This window comes from Lissotriton helveticus, chromosome 7 (assembly GCF_964261635.1).
Source record: "Lissotriton helveticus chromosome 7, aLisHel1.1, whole genome shotgun sequence".
NCBI lineage: Eukaryota > Metazoa > Chordata > Amphibia > Caudata > Salamandridae > Lissotriton > Lissotriton helveticus.
In genome coordinates, this window is record NC_136068.1 from 679,081,405 (window position 1) to 679,101,633 (window position 20,229).

General features: G+C 48.8%; 1 protein-coding gene across 3 annotated transcripts in view; it reads left to right on the plus strand.

Moving 5' to 3' along the window:
* Positions 1-20,229, plus strand: part of SH3TC2 (SH3 domain and tetratricopeptide repeats 2) — a 313,696-nt gene that overhangs the window by 260,416 nt on the left and 33,051 nt on the right. For all 3 annotated transcript variants that reach the window (XM_078652997.1, XM_078652994.1, XM_078652995.1), the window contains exons 13-14: positions 14,388-14,568; positions 18,615-18,765. In XM_078652997.1, coding sequence (XP_078509123.1) covers positions 14,388-14,568; positions 18,615-18,765 — 332 coding nt within the window. The remainder of the gene's footprint in view (positions 1-14,387; positions 14,569-18,614; positions 18,766-20,229) is intronic.

Genomic DNA, 20,229 nt, shown 5'->3' on the forward strand with positions numbered 1-20,229 from the left:
TCGCAAAGTTTTAAAATATTTATGCACATATAATGTTGCTTCAGGGCCAGTTTATCAGTGCTGTACATATAAGCATAACTCACATCTACTGTTTTGTCTCTGGCTCTTGGACAAAGACTGGTTTTGCGAGATCAGTGTCCTCTTTCCCATCAGGGTTCTTTCCAATGACACTCCCCCAGCTCTCTCTAATGTCCATTCTGCTCTAGTCTCTTCCTCACAAACTCGCAACTTCCCTCTGTTTCCCACTCTTGTCCCTGCCCCATTCTTCTTTGCCCATCCCCTTCTCCCTGTCACTCATAAACACTTCTCTCTAAACTCTCTCTCACTCTCTGGGGCATATTCTCAAGGAGCTGTCACTGAGTTAGCTGCACTTAATGCTGCCAAAGTCACGATAAATTTATCCCCCATTCACAAGCTGGTGCTAACAGCCCATATCATGAGTTTACCTGTGATAGCAGCCGCAAAAAGCATCGCCACAGATGACCCCCGCAACTATCGCTAATGAGATGCAGAGTAGGCGTTCCCGAGCAAAAAGCTGTGACAACACCACTCCACAACATTCTCAACGCGCATTCAGATCATCGATAAGATCACAAAACATGTGATAAGGCACGTTAGCAGCAGGAAACAAACGCCTGGTCTGACGTGGTGTAAAGATAGACCACAGCCTGCACCACAATCGGGAGCCCAGCCCAGAGCCACACCTGAAGAACAAAAGATGCCATGGAGTCACTTATCATGTAGCCCGGACACCCAAGAGGGCCACAACACCCACCGCAACCACCCCAGGACCACTCCTCCCTGGTCCCACCCCCCTTTCCAGAAAAAGACATGACACATCGACTACACGGAATCATGTACCAAACATTCCGCCTGATGTTGCACAATCACAACTGGTTACATGCATGTGTCTACAGAAATATGAGCATCACACATTCACCTTCGAAGCAACAAATGCACTTTTTTTTGTAAACGAACACAGAACAGAAATGAAGACACATGAGGGCACCCCTCGGGTCACTCTGTAGGTCACAGCCTGCAAGACAACAATCGTGATGAAAAGGTGTGTCCAGCACACCTCAAGAGACAGAGAGAGAGTGAAGGAGAGAGAGATAGACGGACAGAGAGGTTGAGAGAGAGATAGACCGACAGAGAGGGTGAGAGAGAGATAGACGGACAGAGGGGGAGAGAGAGACAGAGATAAGAAGAGAGGGACAGGGAGAGAGAGTGCCGACACTGCGCACCCAGGCCACACTGCTCACCTGCTGCCACGGGTGTGTCTCCAACCATGTGCCGGTATGTAGTGCAGTTCACCAGGTCCCACATCTGAGACAGAGCTGTCATCTGAAACAGAGTCCAGATACCTGAATGGCAAAGTACATACAATTGTACACAACATCATCGCCTGTTCGCCCCTGTGCATCCAGGCAGCTGCACCCCAGCCCCTACCGCTGCCCAGTGCTGCATGCCCGCCCCTGCGCACACAGGCAGCTGCACCCCAGCCCCTCCCGCCACCCAGCGGTGCATGCCCACCCCTGCGCACCCAGGCCTCACTGCTCACCATCCGCCACCGGCGTGTAGAAATGAGGACCCACCACATGCTGGTGAAAGCCCCAAGCCTGGGGCCTGCAGACATGGCACCCTCCACATCATGCAGCTCCGCTCCGTGGGCCCCCAGGTCTCACATTTGGTGCTGGGTCTTGATTCTCCATGGAAGAGGACAAACTAGTGCACCCGGCATTATCGCAGGCCACACACCTGCTCCTCACTTAAGGTGCCCCTACATCAGTGCACCGAAAGTCACCGTCCCGTGGCGGTGTACCTGTGCCGGCCGCAGTGTATCTGGTGCCATCAAGTCTGTGCCCCCCTAGTCATGGACCCTCTATGATTGGGTATCGTGGTGCGTATGCCATCATGTCACCTCCTGGCCTGCGGAATGTGATGTCGCCGGCCCATGGGCCTCTTGCCTACATGCACACCACACAGATACACCCTGAGAGAGGTTGGAAATGGCGTAGTGCACGTGTGCCCAGCCCTTTTTATTGGCAGGGTCACATGTGCTGTGACGCGTGTGCTGGATGGGTGTGGTGTGGGTGTAAACCAGCCATGAGGGAGTGGCCGTGGCATGCTGACAACTAGACCTGTGAGCAGCAGATCACTACAAGGGAGTCCTGGCACATGTGGCGCTGTTGTCTCCACCTGGAGCGTAAGCATAGTGGGCTGGCCTGGTGTATCCCTGTTCAGCGTAAGGGTTTGAACAATGACCCCAGGGCTCTGCGCGTGGTTCCGTACAGGGCTGGACAAGGAAGTAACAAATGCTTGTGTCGCTGTTGTTGTGTCAACGCCAACCAGACAACCTTCGGCAATGGGTCACCCTGTAACCCAAGTCCAATGACATGAGCCACATGGACGTAGGGGAATTCACTGACCCTACATTCATCAATACTACCACACATAAAAGACCATAGACACAACACATCTGTGTGAGTCAGAATGTTTAATGCACATTCAGTGGAGTGTTGCATCTGAGCCGTACAGGGCCATGCAATACCCACTTTACGATGTTGGCCTGTGGAGGGCCAGCCAGAGTCCTTCAGGGAATGACAAGTTCAAAGAAAGAGTTCAGTCCGCAGTCTGTTTACTGTGTCATTGGTGATTAAACAGAATATGGCAGTCCACGTCGAGGTCCAAGGTGAGAGTTGCAGAGTGTATCGGGGGACAGTGGAAGGTGATGATGCAGAGGGCAGAACCAAGCTGAAACCAGCCATATGGCTGAGATGAATGCTACTGCGTCCTTCTTACCACGATGACGCTTCATCCGCCTCTTCGTCCTCTGCTGTTCCATGTGCCTCATGTGTGCCTGGTGCTGGCCTTTCTCCAGCACTGTGTGGCAGCGACACCTCAGGGGCCGGAGGTGGAATGTCTGCTGCACTGTGTGGCACTGACACTTCAGGGGGCAAAGATGTGGATGGAGTGGTACCAGCAGCATATATCAGCGCCAGGCCTTGTGGCAGCAATGCCATGAGGATGGTTTTGAGGTCATTGAGGAACCCAGCTACCAGTCGCTGGTGTGCAGCCGTGGCAGCCGCTCTTTCCTCGTTGACCCGCTCCATGGTCTCCATGAGCCTCCGCATGTTTACCACCTCCCAGGCGAGCTCGATGGAGCCACTCTGACTAGTCATTCGTTCTTGTCTCTGACTCGGGACTCTGGCGATGTCAGCCATGGTTCGTTGGAGAGCATGGAGGGACTGTGGGTGTCCGTTAGGGACTGTGAGTGATCCCTGATGGGACTTAGACACCCACTTATGGCATCTAGTTTGTCTGCCATGCGGTCGAAGCCCACCTGCATCTGTTTAGCCAGCTGCTCCTGGCATCTCAATACATGGCATTGGAAGGCGATGTGTTTTTCATGGGGATCCTGGGAGGTAGTCCAGGTGGTGGGTGCTGCCTGCTGTGTGGTCTGTGCAGGGGTGGGGCCTCCTCGTAGCAGCTGAGCTGCCCTGCTCCTGGAAGTGGGCTGCGGAGACTCTCCACGAGCTATTGTAGAGCATCGGAGTCGAAGCTATGGTGGTCCACTTCGTCAACAGAGAAGAGAGGTTTGGGCTGCTCTACAGGATTGTCCCTCTGCAATGTGAAGGGGAAATGCAGTTTGACAATGTGTTCACTTGTGTGTTGTCGCATTGTACATGTTTACATACAGACTGCATGACTGTGTTCATCGTGGGTGTTTGGGAGGAGCTGCCTATTTGATGGGGTACAGTGGACATTTCGACAACAGACGTAAGTGTGTTTGTACTGGTACATAGTCATCTCATATTTCCCTGCAATGCCACTTGTGATTGGCAAGTGTCTACACCCAGTCGGCACCAGTTGTGTCCTGTGTTCATGTTGTGGACGTGTTGCAGTTTGTGCCACATTGTTGTCAGTGTTGCTGTGCTTTGCATGTTGTGTGTGTGCTGCATTTCGGGAGTGTAGCCCCTGCTGCTCTGTTTTGCTGCCCCTTATCCCTTTTCTGCGATGTGCCTTTGCCTTCTGTGCTTATACAGTGCAGAGATGTTGCGTACTTGGGTACATTGGTCTCTTAGTGGGAGTTGGGGTCTGGGGCATGGTTTGTCCACAGATGTGCTTAGCTCAATTGTGCATGTGTGCCGTTGTGGCCATCTCCCCCCATCCCCCCCAGTCCTTGGACGTTACTCACCCTGTTGCTGTTGTGTCCGGTCATGCTGTTCAGTGTCCGGTCCCCCGACTCCAGTCACTGTCTCCCCACTGATGATTGTGGACACCATTTCCTCCATATCGTCCATCTCCTCCAGTGGTGCAGGACTCCCACCTCCAGTCTGAATAGATGATTGTGGACACCATTTCCTCCATATCGTCCATCTCCTCCAGTGGTGCAGGACTCCCACCTCCAGTCTGAATTGCTGCCTTCCAGTTGTTGGCGAGTTTCAGCTTGGTTTTGCGCTTGACGTCATTCCAGCGCCTCTTGACCACTTCCATTGTCCTCTTCAGCACTCCGACTGCATTCACCATGTCCACGATGGACTGCCACAGTCCATTTTTGGTTGCCAATGACACAGTGGAGGTGACGAACAGTTGTTGATGGTGTTCAACCACCTCCTTTATCAGGATCCTGTTTTCCTGCGGACTGACGTGCTTCTTCCTACTCTTCTTCTCCTTGGCCTTCCCTGACCCTGAGTTCCCAGGCAGGTCCTCCGGGTGGCTTGTGAGGTTCTGGTTCTCCGCCGTACTTGCTCCGGCAACATCCATTGTGCTTCCTTGTTGTATGGCATTTGTGTCTTTGTTTTTTTTTCTACTTTTATGATGATTTTTCCCACCTGACGGTGTGGATTGCAGGCCTATTGCTGGTTTTCGCTGATTTTAGTATCGCAATTGGCCTCATCGCAGCTTTTTTTGCGTTCGCTTCTTGTGGCGTGGCGTTGATTTAAACGCGGTCAGTTGGCGTGTTATCTGGAGACTATCGCATGGTACCACCATGTTGAGAATGCTCGGTTAACACAGCGTAATTTTCCCATGATACACTGCGATGTTGGAAGTTGCGTTAAGTAATTTTTTAGATGGGTATCACACGTTCTTGAGGATATGCCCCTCTGTCTTTCAAGCACATATTCTGCTCTGGTATCACACTCTCTCCTGTCATGCATTATCCCCGACCCTTTACAGAAAATCCTTCTGTATTTTTTAAATTCCTTTTTCCATTATTGTCATTTATTTTCACCTCTCCTCCTTCATAACCTATTCCAACCCTTGGATCCTAGCGGCGACGGTAAATGGGGTCTCGTATAAAATGCTAGCTTATACAGACGACGTCGCCATTCTTACAACTAACATAAGATCTGCTCTTCCAGCAGTTTTTGACCTTGCGAAACAATTTGACTCTGTGTGTGGCTACAAATTAAATGCCGATAAAACCCAGGTCATATATTCGGACACTTTAAGACCATAGGAGATCAATCAATCAATCAATCATAGCATTTATATAGCGCACTACTCACCCAGAGGGTCTCAAGGCGCTAGGGGAGGGGGGTCCGCTACTGTTCGAACAGCCAGGTCTTGAGTTGCTTCCTGAAGACGAGGTGGTCCTGGGTCAGGCGGAGGTGGGTCGGGAGGGAGTTCCAAGTCTTGGCGGCGAGGTAGGAGAAGGACCGCCCCCCTGTGGTGGCTCTTCGGATGCGGGGGACGGCGGCGAGGGCGTGGCTGGTCGATCGAAGCTGGCGTTTGGGAGCGTAGAAGTTGAGGCGGCTGTTGAGGTATCCTGGGCCTTGGTTGTGTAGGGCTTTGTGTGCGTGGGTGAGGAGACGGAAGGTGATTCTCTTGTTGACCGGGAGCCAGTGCAGGTCTCTCAGGTGTCCGGAGATGTGGCTGCGACGGGGGATGTCCAGGATGAGTCGTGCTGAGGCGTTCTGGATCCGCTGGAATCTTTTCTGGAGTTTGGCGGTGGTTCCGGCGTAGAGGGAGTTGCCGTAGTCCAGACGGCTGGTGACGAGGGCCTGGTGGGCATCCACCGGAAGATCTTGCGTAGCATGCGCAGGACGTTGAAGCACGACGAGGAGACGGCGTTGACTTGTCTGGTCATGGAGAGGGAGGAGTCCAGGATGAAGCCCAGGTTGCGTGCGTGGTCTGTTGGTTTGGGTGCGCTGCCTAGGGCGGGGGGCCACCAGGAGTCGTCCCAGGCAGAGGGTGAGGATCCCAGGATGAGGACTTCCGTCTTGTCCGACTTCAGCTTCAGGCGGCTGTTCTTCATCCATTCGGCTACCTCTTTCATCCCTTCGTGAAGGTTGGCTCTGGCGGTGGTGGGGTCGTTGGTGAGGGAGAGGATCAGCTGGGTGTCGTCGGCGTAGGAGATGATGTTGAGGTTGTGCTGGCGTGCGATGTTAGCGAGGGGGCTCATGTAGACGTTGAAGAGGGTTGGACTGAGCGAGGAGCCTTGAGGGACGCCGCAGATGACTTCAGTGGCTTCTGATCTGAACGGGGGGAGGCGGACTCTCTGTGTCCTTCCGGCGAGGAAGGAGGTGATCCACTCTAGTGCCTTCTCCTGGATTCCGACGTTGCTGAGGCGCTGCACTAGTGTACGGTGGCAGACAGTGTCGAAGGCCGCGGAGAGGTCCAGGAGGATGAGGGCCGCCGTTTCTCCGTTGTCGAGCAGGGCTCGGATGTCATCGGTGGCTGCGATCAGGGCGGTCTCGGTGCTGTGGTTGGCCCGGAAGCCAGACTGCGAGAGGTCGAGGGATCCGTTCGTCTCGAGGAAGGCGGCCAGCTGCTTGTTGACGGTCTTCTCGATGACTTTTGCAGGGAACGGGAGCAGCGAGATGGGGCGGTAGTTCTTGAGGTCGGTGGGGTCGGCTGAAGGCTTCTTTAGTAGAGCACTGAGTTCGGCGTGCTTCCAGCTCTCCGGGAAGGTGGCGGTGGCGAAGGAGGTGTTGATGATGTCCCGCAGGTGGGGTGCGATGACAGCATCGGCCTTGTTGAGATCCCGACCGTATCAGCAGCAACATATCTGGGTATAAAAATTACAGCTGCGGTTGAGCAGATACCTGAGATGAATATACAACTGATCATAAAAAGCGTTGATCAGACACTTGCAAGACTAGATCATTTTCATTTCTCATTACACAGACGGTGCAACGTTATCAAAATGCTTATCTTCCCCAAGTTTTTATATTTGTTCCGGACAATACCCCTAGAATTTCCAGCTTCATGCATTTCTAGAGCAGGAGTCTGTACTAGATTCTTATGGGGTTACCATAAAGCCAGGAGGGCAGCTAAATGGTTAATCCTTCCGAGATTAAGGGGGGGTGGGGACTACCTTTCTTAAGGCTGTACCAAAGGGTAACATTATTACTACAGCCAATGGGGATATTGTTGGTTGGGAGCAAGATGTTAGTCCCGGAACCGGTTAGACCTAGTATTTATGAAGTTCTATTAGGGGAGGATGCGCAATATTGCCTAACTAGAGTAATCAAACCTAGCTATTATAAGAAAACAAAGTTTAAAATTATTCAATCTGCATTCTCTATCTAGAAAAAAATTCGGCATCGGCTTGGGATTTTGAATATAAATGCTTATACCCCTTTGTTTTCATATGGGCTGTTACCGCCAATCTTCAGATAACCAGGGGAGGGTCAACTTCGGCAAGATACCGCTGGTGGGCATCATAACAACTAGTTCCAGGATAGGGAAAATGTATCAAACTTTGCTATCTACTTTCCCTGATGATCTAGCCACTCAGAATGATAGATGGGACAGGAAACTCGTGCAGGAGGGTACAGACCTGAAGGCTTCTTTGGAATTGGCAAATCAGATCGTAATAACTGGTAGTTTGAGAGCTCAATACTACATGTCCGCTTTTGATTTATACTATACTCCGGGTAAAATTGCTAGGTGGTCTGGGTCACATGGGAACTCCTGCAGCAGGTGTGGGACACTGGCCACAGATACGATCCATATGTTTTTGGGTGCCCCATGCTTGCTAAATATCTGCAAGACATCGGGCTTTTTTTGGGCCAGACCCTAGGTAAGACGATATCAATAACTGCCGGCTTAGTGATCCTGGTGATAGATCAGACTCAGATCATGGTGAGGTGGACCAGATCGGACATTAGATTAGTTTTCATTGCAATGGCTATTTTAAGAGCTAACATTACTTTGCAGTGGATTAGTCCTGCTCCTCCCATGTTTATAAATTGGAGGGCTAGGTTACTTGCTATATACAGTATGGAGCTAGCAGTATATAAGTTTAAAGGCCGCAGGAGACAGGATATGGCCAAGAAGCTGTGTACGCCAGTAACCAATTGGATAGGGTGAATAATGCTCTTTTTAGGTTTTGCCTGGCGAAAACGATGCGAAAGCATCGTTTCGCTAGGCGAAAACCTAATGAGTATAGTATGGGGCTGGGAATCCGCCCCTGTCTTTCATTGGCTAGCTCCATAAATGGAGGCTAGCCATTGGAAGACACATCTGTCCGTCAATGCCGGACCAGATTCGGGGGCGTTCCCGAGATTTTTTGGCTTTTGGCTACGTCACGCTACGTCAGCCGAAAGCCGGGAACGCCCCCGAATCTGTTCCGGCATTGCCGGCACCCGGAAGAAGTCCAGGTGAGTGCTTGCTTTTTTTTTGCTTGCTTTTTTTTTTTTTTGCCCGTTCCCACCCCCTCTCCGTGTCTCCTGACCCCGTTCCCGCCCCCCTACCGCTGCCTCGCTCTCCGTGTCTCTGGCCCCGTTCCCGCCCCCCTCCCGCTGGTGCCCGTGCGGTTTTTTATGCATGTTCGGCTCGTCTTCCGGCCCCGTTCCCTGGGGCATTAATGCAATAGAAATGCAACTTGTTTGCTTAATGTAACGCACACGTCCTAACTTTGCGGACACCCACAAACATCCAGCAAAGCTCAGCCCAAAATCTGGTAAGCAGCTAAATGACTCCCAGGTCAATCAGGAACAGGCGCTCTCCCCCCGGGTGCCAGGCTGCCCCCCCCTCAGCCCCCCCATCCTCTCGCGCAGGATCTCCGCCACCGTTCAGCAGGTTCTGCGCGGTGTTAGTACCGCCGGCCATCATGGCTCCGGTGTTAGTGAAGGCAGACTAAAGGATAAATACTGCCGCCTGACAGGGCTTAATTTGTAACGAAAGAAGTGCCGGTGCCCAAAGTGTTCTCGTATTGATTCCGTTCCTTGCCTCATTCACTCACTGGCATACTCTCCTTGCCGTTTTAATTCACTTTGGCACGTTCATTTTCATCCTTGCTTCCTCCTTTGGCACCGTTTCTCCCTCTCTTCCTCCTCCTTTCCTATGTTGATGCTTTTCTCTACTTTAAAAAACATATATTTTCTTTCTCTTTTGTGTCAATGTACGATAATAAAAGAAATAAGTCTCAGTCCCCGTAAATGAGCCGCCCGGCTCAAACTAAGCACTGATTCCAGCAGGTTCTAATGGTGAAGTGCCTTGGTGGCAAAACGCTCCTCTGGAGTTGTAAATCTGCTTGCCCGTTTGACCAGATTGTGTGATCCTGGGCATCCAGTCTCAACTTAAAGTGCCCCAGCTCTGTTCTCTCCACGCCAGCTCTTAGGAGCACACTAAGCCTCAGTATCAACATCTAAAGAAATCAACATAGAGGACTGTTGATGAGCAGTGCCCGCGTCAAACTGTAAGTGGAGACACAAGACGCGACTGGAAAGTCTTGCTGACAAAATAGAGAATTTTCACAGTTCTACCCCTGCAGAAGCCCTCACACATGTTCATACTTATATCCTGAGTGCGACTGCTTTGACAACTTATTTCTGAGCCCCCCAACGTCTCCCCTCCCACATCATAATCGGTCCTCGACAGATGGTACCTGGTACCGATTGTGAAAAAACACCTATGCAGCCTCAGCACCATCTGGACTTGCCATCCTTTGGGTCAGGCATCATTAGGTTTCAGGCCAGCCAATGGGAATGCAGCTGCCCTCCAAAGGGGTCATTCAAGTGCCAGCCAGGAAGTAAATTGAACCACTGTTGATATGGTTGGAGGCTGGAAGGGAGCAAGTGGAGGCGGATGATGTACTTTGAGCAGGTGGAGTGGTGTTTACATATGTGACTGTGTTTCTACTTGGTGTTTATCAAACCAGCGAGTGCATTCTGGGTGCTGTAGTCATGGTTTAGTTTAGTTGGAACAGCTATCTTTGAAACAATTATATGCCGAAGGAAAATGCTATTGGAAAACGTGTGTCCTTGGCGACTGCCATCTGGTAACCTCAGGGAAGAGTGGCTCATCAGTGTCCGTTCTCTCTATGTTCTTTCTTTGCTTTTTAGTATTTGTAATCGATACATGGATTTCCTAACGTATGTATGTTGCTTTTTATTAATGTTAATCGGAGGAACCTGAGTAAGTAATGTAGATGCTGCAGAAATCATTGTGCACCCCAGGATCGAAAGCTGATAATATTTAAATACTCTAATTCTGACATCTCCGCCCAAGATTTTAGAATGATGGCCTTCGGGATGCTTTGAATGGCATGAAGGAAATGAAGCAAGTGGGGATCCATGTCACCTCCTACTGTGTTCATGCCACTAAGAGCTTGTGAGGGACTAGTTTCAGATACCCAATCTAGTCCCTTTTTATGTATTTAAATATAACGTTCCTTACTTGTGTGGTATATTCAAAATATGTCCAGTGAATTTTCATCCAACTAATTTGTATGTCCAGATGCTCTTCTGTCGCTTCTTTGATCACCTTGTCCCGCCTGCATGCCCAGTCTAAACATCAGATTGCCAAAATTCTACAATAACTTCCACGTCACATTCTGCATTTGTCAATTGAGTGGTCTTTAAGGCGTTCAGAGATTACAGATTTGCTAGTCCACCTCAATCAAATTTGAATCCAATAGTTGGCTTTCCATTTTTTTTTTTTATTTATTTATTGCAAGCAGGTCAGGATAGGTTCGTGCCGTCCACCCCTCAAGCCACCTACGAATGCACCGTGAATAATGGTGTTTGTGTATACACTTTTGAGCGTACGAATACATGTGTGTACATACTTATGTGTGTATGTACTATGTGTATGCGCCTGTGTGTTTGTGCGCGTGTCTGTGCGGGTTTCTTCATGTGTGTACGTCTGTCTGCGCATTGTGTGGCTGAGTGAATGTGCCTGTGCGTTTCAGCTCGTCCGTCTGCATGTCTCTCAGTCTCTCTGCATATGTGTCTACGTGTTGAGTATCAGTGTGAGAGTGTGTATTGTGTGTGTGTGTCCGCCTGAGTGTGAAAAAATGTGCGTGCAGTGGGGCGGGCACACATTGCACAAGGGCTGTTGTGACGCAGTCGTGCCCCGAGAGGAGTGCACTATCCCAGGACACATTCTGTGTGTGTGGGGCTCGCAGTGTTTGGGGGGGGCTCGCAGTGTGTGGGGGGCTCTGTGTGGGTGTGCGGGGGGGCTCTGTGTGGCTGTGTGTGTGGGGGGCTCTGTGTGGGTGTGTCTGTGGAGGGCTCTGTGTGTGGGGGCTCTCTGGGTGTTTGTGTGTGGCATTTGCGAGAGATTAAGCTATTGGCATTGTAAATGACAATGCCATTTATTTATGTTAAAAAACAAACATAAATAAAAATAATGTCAAGAGCAATGCCAATAGCTCTAACTTTAACAAAGGCAAAACCATTGCATTGTAAATGCTTGTTTGTATCATACTTGCAGTCAGTTAGCCAATTTTGTTTACCTAATACGAAATCCCTGCCTCATTCATAGTTTTTATTTTATTTTGTCAAGCATTGGTTGTTTAGTAATGAGGCTGATGTATGATGGTTCATAACTACTGTCATTGTAAAATAAAGAAAACTTAAAAAAAAAAAATTATTAATTTTTCCTGGTAAACTGATATTTACTTACGGATAGGTAACACATTAATTGCATTGACTCTGCTCTCTTATCATATTTTATTTAGCTGCCAATAGTGTGTCCAGTGCTCTCGGGTTTTGAAGCCCATCTTCCTCTGCTTCCCTTTACCCTACCTTTGGGTGGAGTTACTGGAGAGGCAGCTCCTCCCACCATGTTGCTGTCAGCGGTTTCCCTGCACCCCCTGCTCCCTGGCCAAAAGCCAGCAGCTCAGAGTGGGGAGTGTACCTGCTGTCCTACTGACACGTCCCACCGCACCTTGCCCACCGTAATGTCCACCAAGGAAGGGAGACAGTCGAGCACAACATTAAGAACGCCAATAGCTCGGAGCTCCGCCATTACCGAGACTTATTAGCTTTGCCAATGCTTGTCAAACTTGCTCCTTTATTCAGTTCATTCGGTTTACCGCCCAGAATAGCAACATTTAAATACTGACCCACCAAAATATTGTGGCCAGAATTTCAACTAACAAAATATTGTGAAGGTACATATAGATATAGATTAGTTTAGGCTTACTTTACATAATTCTACATGTATATACCTTGACAATAAATATGTAAAAGGTACATAGATGTGGAGTTAAGAAAAGTACATCTTAAAAATATATATATCATCCTAAGAACACTGGGGTGCCGGCCTGTTCCTGATTACTGGTGGTGTCCGCCAGGCGTTACCACTAGCAGCCATAAATACCACAAAACCTTCCCGTAATAAGAAAGGGTTGGGCACTCGAACATGTGAGAAATGTTCTATTTATTGTGTCAGAAAACACCGCCCACTGATGCGTGATGCGTTTTAGGTTGTGAACATCCTCTATCAAACTGCAAAACACCATTTTGCGAGTGATTAAATACACATGGTAATCACACAGACATAGAAAAAATACTAAGAATCAGATTTTCTTATCAAAGGATCAGTCAGCATCAGCATCAGAATCCTCACTTGGCACCAAAGCCTTATTCGGTCCCAAAGCAGCATAAAGCTAGAGCCAGAAAGACACAGATCCACGCAGGTCTTCGGCAACCCTCTCAGAAGACAGCGCCAAGGCCCCCATCCTAGAGTGGCTACAGCAAGAACTGGATGCTAGGCAACATTTCTGAATGGGTTCCTGCACCACCAGACCCTATACCACAAGAAACGAAGCTAGCGTTTCAAGAAGAGACTGCCCAAGCCTTCCACACAAAAGCTTCCTCCGAAAAGACACAGGGACAGTGCAATCAGTCAAATACCTCTGCCATGCTCTGCACCACCCCTACCTACCACACCTCCTACACAAGCCATTCCTCCACATGTGTCCCTCACATATTCCTCACCAATATCACCTTATTCCTCTTCACCACACGGCAGCCCCTACGGGCCATTTGAACCTTTACGACCAACCAGCAGCAGAGGGACCTACGGATGATCCAGGCGACAATTATAACATTGACCAACTAGGCGGTCCTAGCCTCAAACTTTATCTTGCAAAACTCTTCCTTCCAGATGAAAGCCTCTCATACCATGAACCTATTTAGTGTGCAGCCACCTACCATAAGGTGGATCTGGATAGCGTACAGGAAGATGAGGACTTCTTATTCTGAGAGATCTGTGCAGTTCCTCCCAATGCGCACGGGCATGGGAAAATCCAACTCAGAAAACTTTAAAGACCCTGTTTGAGCTAAGGATGCCTCCCTGTGGGTGGGTAGAAAGCTCGAACCATCCCCCAGTGATCCCACCTACATCAAGGGACAGGTCCCTCCTGACTCCACCATGGTCCACACTGCCTGCCACAAGGGATGCTCCTCCAGAGAAGGGGAAAAAGAAACTACACACTGCATAGTAAAAAGTAATGGTAGCAGCAGCTCCTCGCTGGAGAATAGCTAACTCTGTAGCACTCCTATCACATTAAGGTAGGGTACAGGGGAAGGTAATGGAGGGTCTCCTCAAACATCTACCTGAGCAATACCATAAAAGATGGGAGGAAAGAGTGTCGGAAGGCAAAGTCATTTCCAGTGAATATATCTGTTTGCATTGGATGCCACCGGCAGAGCCTCTAGGGGAGGTAATGCAAGCATTATCTTAGGCCGCAATGCCTGGCTCCGCCTCTCAGGTTTTAATCCTGGGCTTCAAAACCATCTCATCAACATGACATTTGGTGTAGAACACCTCTGCCGCCTGCAGGTTGACGAAATGTAAGAGAAAATATAAAAAATACAGTTATGTAAATACTTTTGGGGTACTTTCTGGAGGTATTGAGGTTTTACATGCAATCTTAACCCCAGCTTGGCTTTTTATATATTATTCTCTGCTTATCATATTTTTGTTTTTCTGCTAGTAGGATAACCTTCAAATTCCACAGTAATGTTTTGTATTGTTTTTTTTTTAGTGATAGTAAAATATTTTTCCACACTCTCTTGTGCTATTGAATTCACATCCATTTGACTTGAAATCTTTGAGGTTTAAAGCATTTTCCTGGCCCTATTTGTGCAGTTTATAGTCGATCTGCAATGACGAAGTGTTGCTTTGCTCCACCTACACAGGTCAGTTACTAGCCACCGAGGCACTGTGCCATTATTACAGCAAGGTCTCTCCAGACTCAGTAGCCTGCATCATCTACTATGAGCACTGGCTGTCTCTGGCACACCGCATGAAGGACCGAGAGCGGGAAGCGCAGCTGCTGGAGACCCTCAGCCATCTCTACAAGGGATGCAACACAGCCAGGTTAGTGCCTGACCCACCTTACTAGATAACTACACACAGTGCATAACTTGCAAAAGAATGAGTGCTCAAATCTCTGCTCCAGTGGTGCTATAAAAAATGAGTGCTCCGAATATAAGAGATGAGTAGTCTTGAATCCACCTCAGGCCTGTTTAATCTACTACCAGACACTTCCACACCTTTATATAGCTCTTGCCGGTGCCTGCTTTTGCCCTTTGTTCTGGCTTTTCCGTCTTTGTCTTCTTCTGTAATTGCGCTTTGTGTGTTTTTCCTCTCTTCCTCTCAGTCAATATCTGATGGTGAAACTTAAGTACCAGTCCCCATAAATGAGTGATGGTGGGCACCACTGGTAACCAACGGCTCAAATTGTGCACTGACTACATCAGCAAGAAATGGCCACAGTACTACCAAGAAGGGCCACACTAGCATGTCATAGTCCTGCCAGGCTGTAATGTAGGCGTCATACCATACAATTCCAAGGCTATTATCGGGGCACAGAAGGGCCTGACTACGTTTCCAAGCGCACCTCAGGAACACTCTGCCAGACCCACAAAAATACTAACCATAGTTCGGCCAATGAGGGAAGGCAGTAGTGGGATATTGTCAGTGAGACTGCTGATCCCACCCAACTCTGTGATGAGGTGTCGCTGATTGACACTCGGCCCTGGCCAGTTCAGGGCTTAAAAAGGAAGCGTCCAGGTTCGAGGCAATCAGTGATGCTCTCCCTCGTCACGAGGGGTATGTCCTCAAGGCACTTTTGCTGGACTGAGGAGCAGTAGCAGCTGCTACTGACCCCGGCGGGGAGAGCGGTGTGGGGGCGGGGGGTAGGGTAGGAGGGCGCAGGGGGAGGGGAAACACAACAATAAAATACATTTAAAACCCACTTACCTTGACACACAAGCTCACCAGGGGATGGTACGATGGGGGTATTGCGTTGCCCGACCTACGAAGGTATTATTGGGACTCCCAGCTGGCTTTTGTAAACCAATGGGTTCGGTTCTGTCCCCAGGAGGCTACCAGTGTGCTCTCTAATCTAATCCCAATAGACTACACCTCATAGGCCCCACTGCGCATACGGGGACAACCTGGCACACAGTAAGTAAGAAAATGGGCTGGCACAACCAAATAATGTGGCACACCCCCAGTGGGAATCCGGGTGACTTGGCATGCTGAGCAGGAGTCCGGGGTTCGACAAATGAGACCTCATAGGACTTTACTTGTTGGGGGACCTTTTTTGAAATGCCAAGCCATGGTCAAGTTCGCAGATCTCCAAAAAGAATACCAACTACCAACTAGCCACTAGTCAAGATGGGCCGTCGGAATGACTCCAGTTGCCTTAGGGGTGGACTTCTGAAGGTACCTTTTTCACATAATCTGGGAGTCCTCACAGCTGCAACCATACTGGGGGAAAACTGTCTCAGAGCTGGTGAGAGTGGGCGGGAAATCAATCACACTATCCCCACAACTCTGTCTCCTGGATGTATGGGAAACTACGGACCTGACCAGTACTGAACGTACATGGACCTCCCTAAAGTTTGCACTAGCAAAAAGAAACATTGGTCAGGGGTGGGGAACTGGTGTCCAGCCGAAATACTCGAAGTGGTCCAAGGACATGACCAGTGCTATGATAGTTGAAAAAGATGTGTTCAAGCATCGAGGTGGCCCGATGAAGTAGGACCATAAATGAGCAAAGTGGAATGTATCCAGATGAAATATCTTTATCTCCCCCTCCGTCGAACTAGTGAAAAATGTTGATGATATTGATGCTCTTCCTGTCTAGTATTATGTGCTGCGATGTAATATGTCAACCTGTACTGATGCCTTGTTAGTGCTTTGATACTGCTGAGTGGTCCTATGACCTGTCATTATACCATCACAACTGTTTAATAAAAAGAAAAGAAAAAAAAACAATAAAACACTCACCTTGCTACGGCCGGCCGCTTCTCTCCTCTGTCCTCTTCTTTCTGGCTTCGGTCTGCATCAGGAAGCTCCCGGGCTCCCCTGAGTCAATCACAATGCTGCAGTGCAGCATTGTGATTGGTCTGAGCGCTGTGAATTGGCGCTCAGACAGGGACTGCACGGGTTTGCATGTTCCGCACCAGGCTGTGTAATGCAGCCTGGTGGGGAAGATGCAAAGTGTGCAGTACTGTTTGGCTGGTCCAAGCAGACGTGCACAATCACGAAGTGCAAAGTACTCCTCCCCCCTGCTCTGCCAAGCCCTGCCTGCTCTGAGAGCCACTGACTCTAAAAGGAAAACTAAAATGATAATAACTATTTATTATCATTTTAGTTTCCTATTGAGTACTGGGGCGACACTCCTCTGCCTTAGTGGAGGAGCCGCCACTGCTGAGGAGGTCATGCTCACATGTGAAATCCTCAGCATGGCAAAGTTCAGCTCAGGCAGCCAGGAGTCTGCACATTTAGCACATGTCTAGCTCCTGGCTGCCTGACCTGAACATGAAGAGTATCTGTCATTCTGGCCTTTGCTCAGCTTGACAGATACTCTTGCCTGGAAAAGGGTGTGGGGTGTGGCCACTCAGACCGTATGGATGGGCTGCTGCTGGTGCTAACAGCACCAAACATGATTAAGTAAAAGTACAGTCCATCTGTACATAGCAATATTTGGTAAGTGATGGACTGTCGAAGCGAGGACGATCACTACTAGCAGGGTCCCAGCACCGTATTATAAAAGACTGTTCGCCTCTACCTGGGTTGGCACAGCATCAAGTAATGTAGTGTAAACCTTTATCTGTTCCTCTCACCAACCTTACTCCTACTCACTACACCCTTCTACCCTCAACCTGCTCCCGCCTCCATTTTAGTTTGACCCTAATCTTTACTTCCCACTCCCCTTCTCTTTCCTTGCACCCACTGACGTCACTTTTCATATATCCCACTCTCTCGCCCTCCCTTATTCCGTGTCCTGCCCTGGCTCGCAGTTTTACATAGTGCGAACTCGACTCAAAGGTATTGGAGTGCTTTACATGAGCACAAGTTACATTACACAAGTAGGACACATTCTTTTTTCGTAGGCAGGGGGGAGATTACGTGATTTGCCCAGAATCACAGGATGTTGAGCCCATGCCAAGACTCGAACCTGGTTCCCAAGTTCCAAAGTCAGCAGCTCTGGCCATTACACCACATGCTATCCCTCGGTGCTCTGCCTCATTTATTTCACCTGCCACCTGTCTTAACTCACTTATTATATCTCACATCCCATTGCCAACTCTTTCGCCTTCTGTTTCCAAGCCCTCTTCCCACTTCCTAACTAATATTCGCTTCACCTTGCCTCCTATTGTTCCACCTGGCCTTCTTTGAGACATTCACAATCTCGGTCCTCCCACGGAGCTGCCATTTTGGTGACAGTCGACCAGTGCTAAATTTGTAAATCATTAAGTGCCAGTGCTCTCCTCGGAAGGCCACTGCAGCCTGCACCACCCATACCCTGCGAGCGCTGCCATTGGCAGCGCGCCCTGCTTGTCGTATGATGTATTTTAATTGATTTGCCAGCGTGATTGTCCGGAAATCTCCCCCCCCCCCCCAATCTTACTGACCAAGTTACACCCCTGCCTACTGACATCGTGGGTATGTTGCACCTATGCTCCCTAACACGAGCCCTGCATCTCCAAGACTTTACTACATTCTTAACATGCTGTGAGAGCTTGTGATATGAAAAGCCTATCTCGCTGGCAGTTTATAACGTACACCTACAACTGGCCTATAAACTGTGTCAATATCACCTTACCTTATTTTATGTGTCTTATTTTATCAGGTTTATGGGTTTTAAACATTTGTAAGTATGAATGTGGATTTACATAGGCCAATCCTGGCTACAAAGCGATGGAGCTCTGTGCAGTATGAAGCCGTGGCATAGCAAAAAGGGAGAATTCTCTAGGCTAGTGGCTAACACCGTCCAAGTTCCATTGGCCTTACTTGTGACGCCACCTGTTGGCCAGTCTCTCATTTCATGACAGGCCGGTCCTTATCCGAGTGAAGAACATTTGCAGTTACCTGATAAGTGAGTCTTTTTTCTCTTTCCTTTTATACAGAGCTCTCCGCAGAGCAGTGGACTACACCAAGCAGAGTCTTAGGATATACATCGACCTCGGCGACGAGGACAAAGTGCCCAGGGCCTGGCTGCATGCTGGCATCCTCTACTACATGCTGTGGGAAGACGAGCTGGTGGAAATGTATTTTCAGGTGACGTTTGTTTTTAAAACATTTATCAGGGGGTAGAGATGAAGATTAAGGACTTTCTTACTTCTCCTACAAACCCGGTTCTGAGAGTCAAGACTATAACTGTGCAGGCTTTGAACTCTCTATGCAATAAACTCCAGTTGCCACACGCTTCTCATTGACCTGCACAATTGCGAATAGGGCAGTAGGTCGGCGCAAGAGTTTGGGCACCAAACACCGGACCCTGCTCACGCCCCTGTTTCTCATTAAGATTGACGAGTCAAGGAGCGGACTACTTTTTCAACCAGTGGCAATTTTGTTGGGTGAAGTACTGATTTCTTGCCTACAACACTGTATAGACACTTCCCAGTCCACTCACAAAAGGAGCTCAGCCATAGAAACCACAAACACAACGTGCTTTACTTTCAAAATGACCGTATGACTCAACATAGAGGCAATTTAATATGCACAAAATATTTCCATTCCTGGGATTTTGCTTTACAAATTATTGTGATATAATGGTTGTTTTATTCATTGTATAAGAGGTTAACCAAGACTGCAGGACCCAGAATACAATCATCTTTTAATGTGTATGCAATCACTGGGATTTGGGATCCTGCTGCCTTGCCAACATTTAGTCACCCTACTTGAGATAGCACCGTGGACCTCTCCACTTCACAGCAGTTCACGGGGATGAAGGACCAGACAAGAGGACTAGCTGCTTAAAAGGCTCTCCCTTTTAAGGTGTTAATTTTGGTATGACATAGAAGTCAATGCTTGCTGTTGTCTTCTTCTTGAAGCACATTCGATCAATCTTCTGACTATAATTGTCGATCAATGTTCTGGCTATAATTGTCTTCATTGTTGTGAGTGACATCACATCAGTATTGTGACTTAGCAAGTAGTAATGATGTATGTGTGCCAGACCTCACTCATCATTAATCTTTCATTTCATTGTTTGAGCATTTACTTCCTCCTTCTGTTTCGCTCAATGTCATGAATGACAGTGGCCAGCGTTGAAGGAGGAAACAGACGCTCGATGCTATAACCCCTTCCTGCTAGTAACATTGTATAGCAAAACTGACATACATTGATATTGTCTGGAGCTCCCTTCATCTCCTGTTTCAAGTCAGTCCCAGTTGCCCTGCACCTCTCTGTGACCAACCCTGGAATCATTAAGGGCTTGATTACGAGTTTGTCGGATAGGATGCTCCGTCACAAACGTGACGGACATCTCATCCGCCGTATTACGAGTTCCATAGGCTATAATGGAACTTGCAATATGGCGGACAGGATATCGGCGATGTTTGTGATGGAGCATCCCATCTGCCAAACTCATAATCAGGCCCTCATTGTGCCCAGGCATTTTCTGTGTATCATTGTTCCGAAGACTGGAATCAGATCCTAATAGATCCCATCTGTTTGTCATGCTTCATTGTGTTTGACTACTGTGTCAGAAAGGACTTAATAACATTTCTCTAGGAAAAC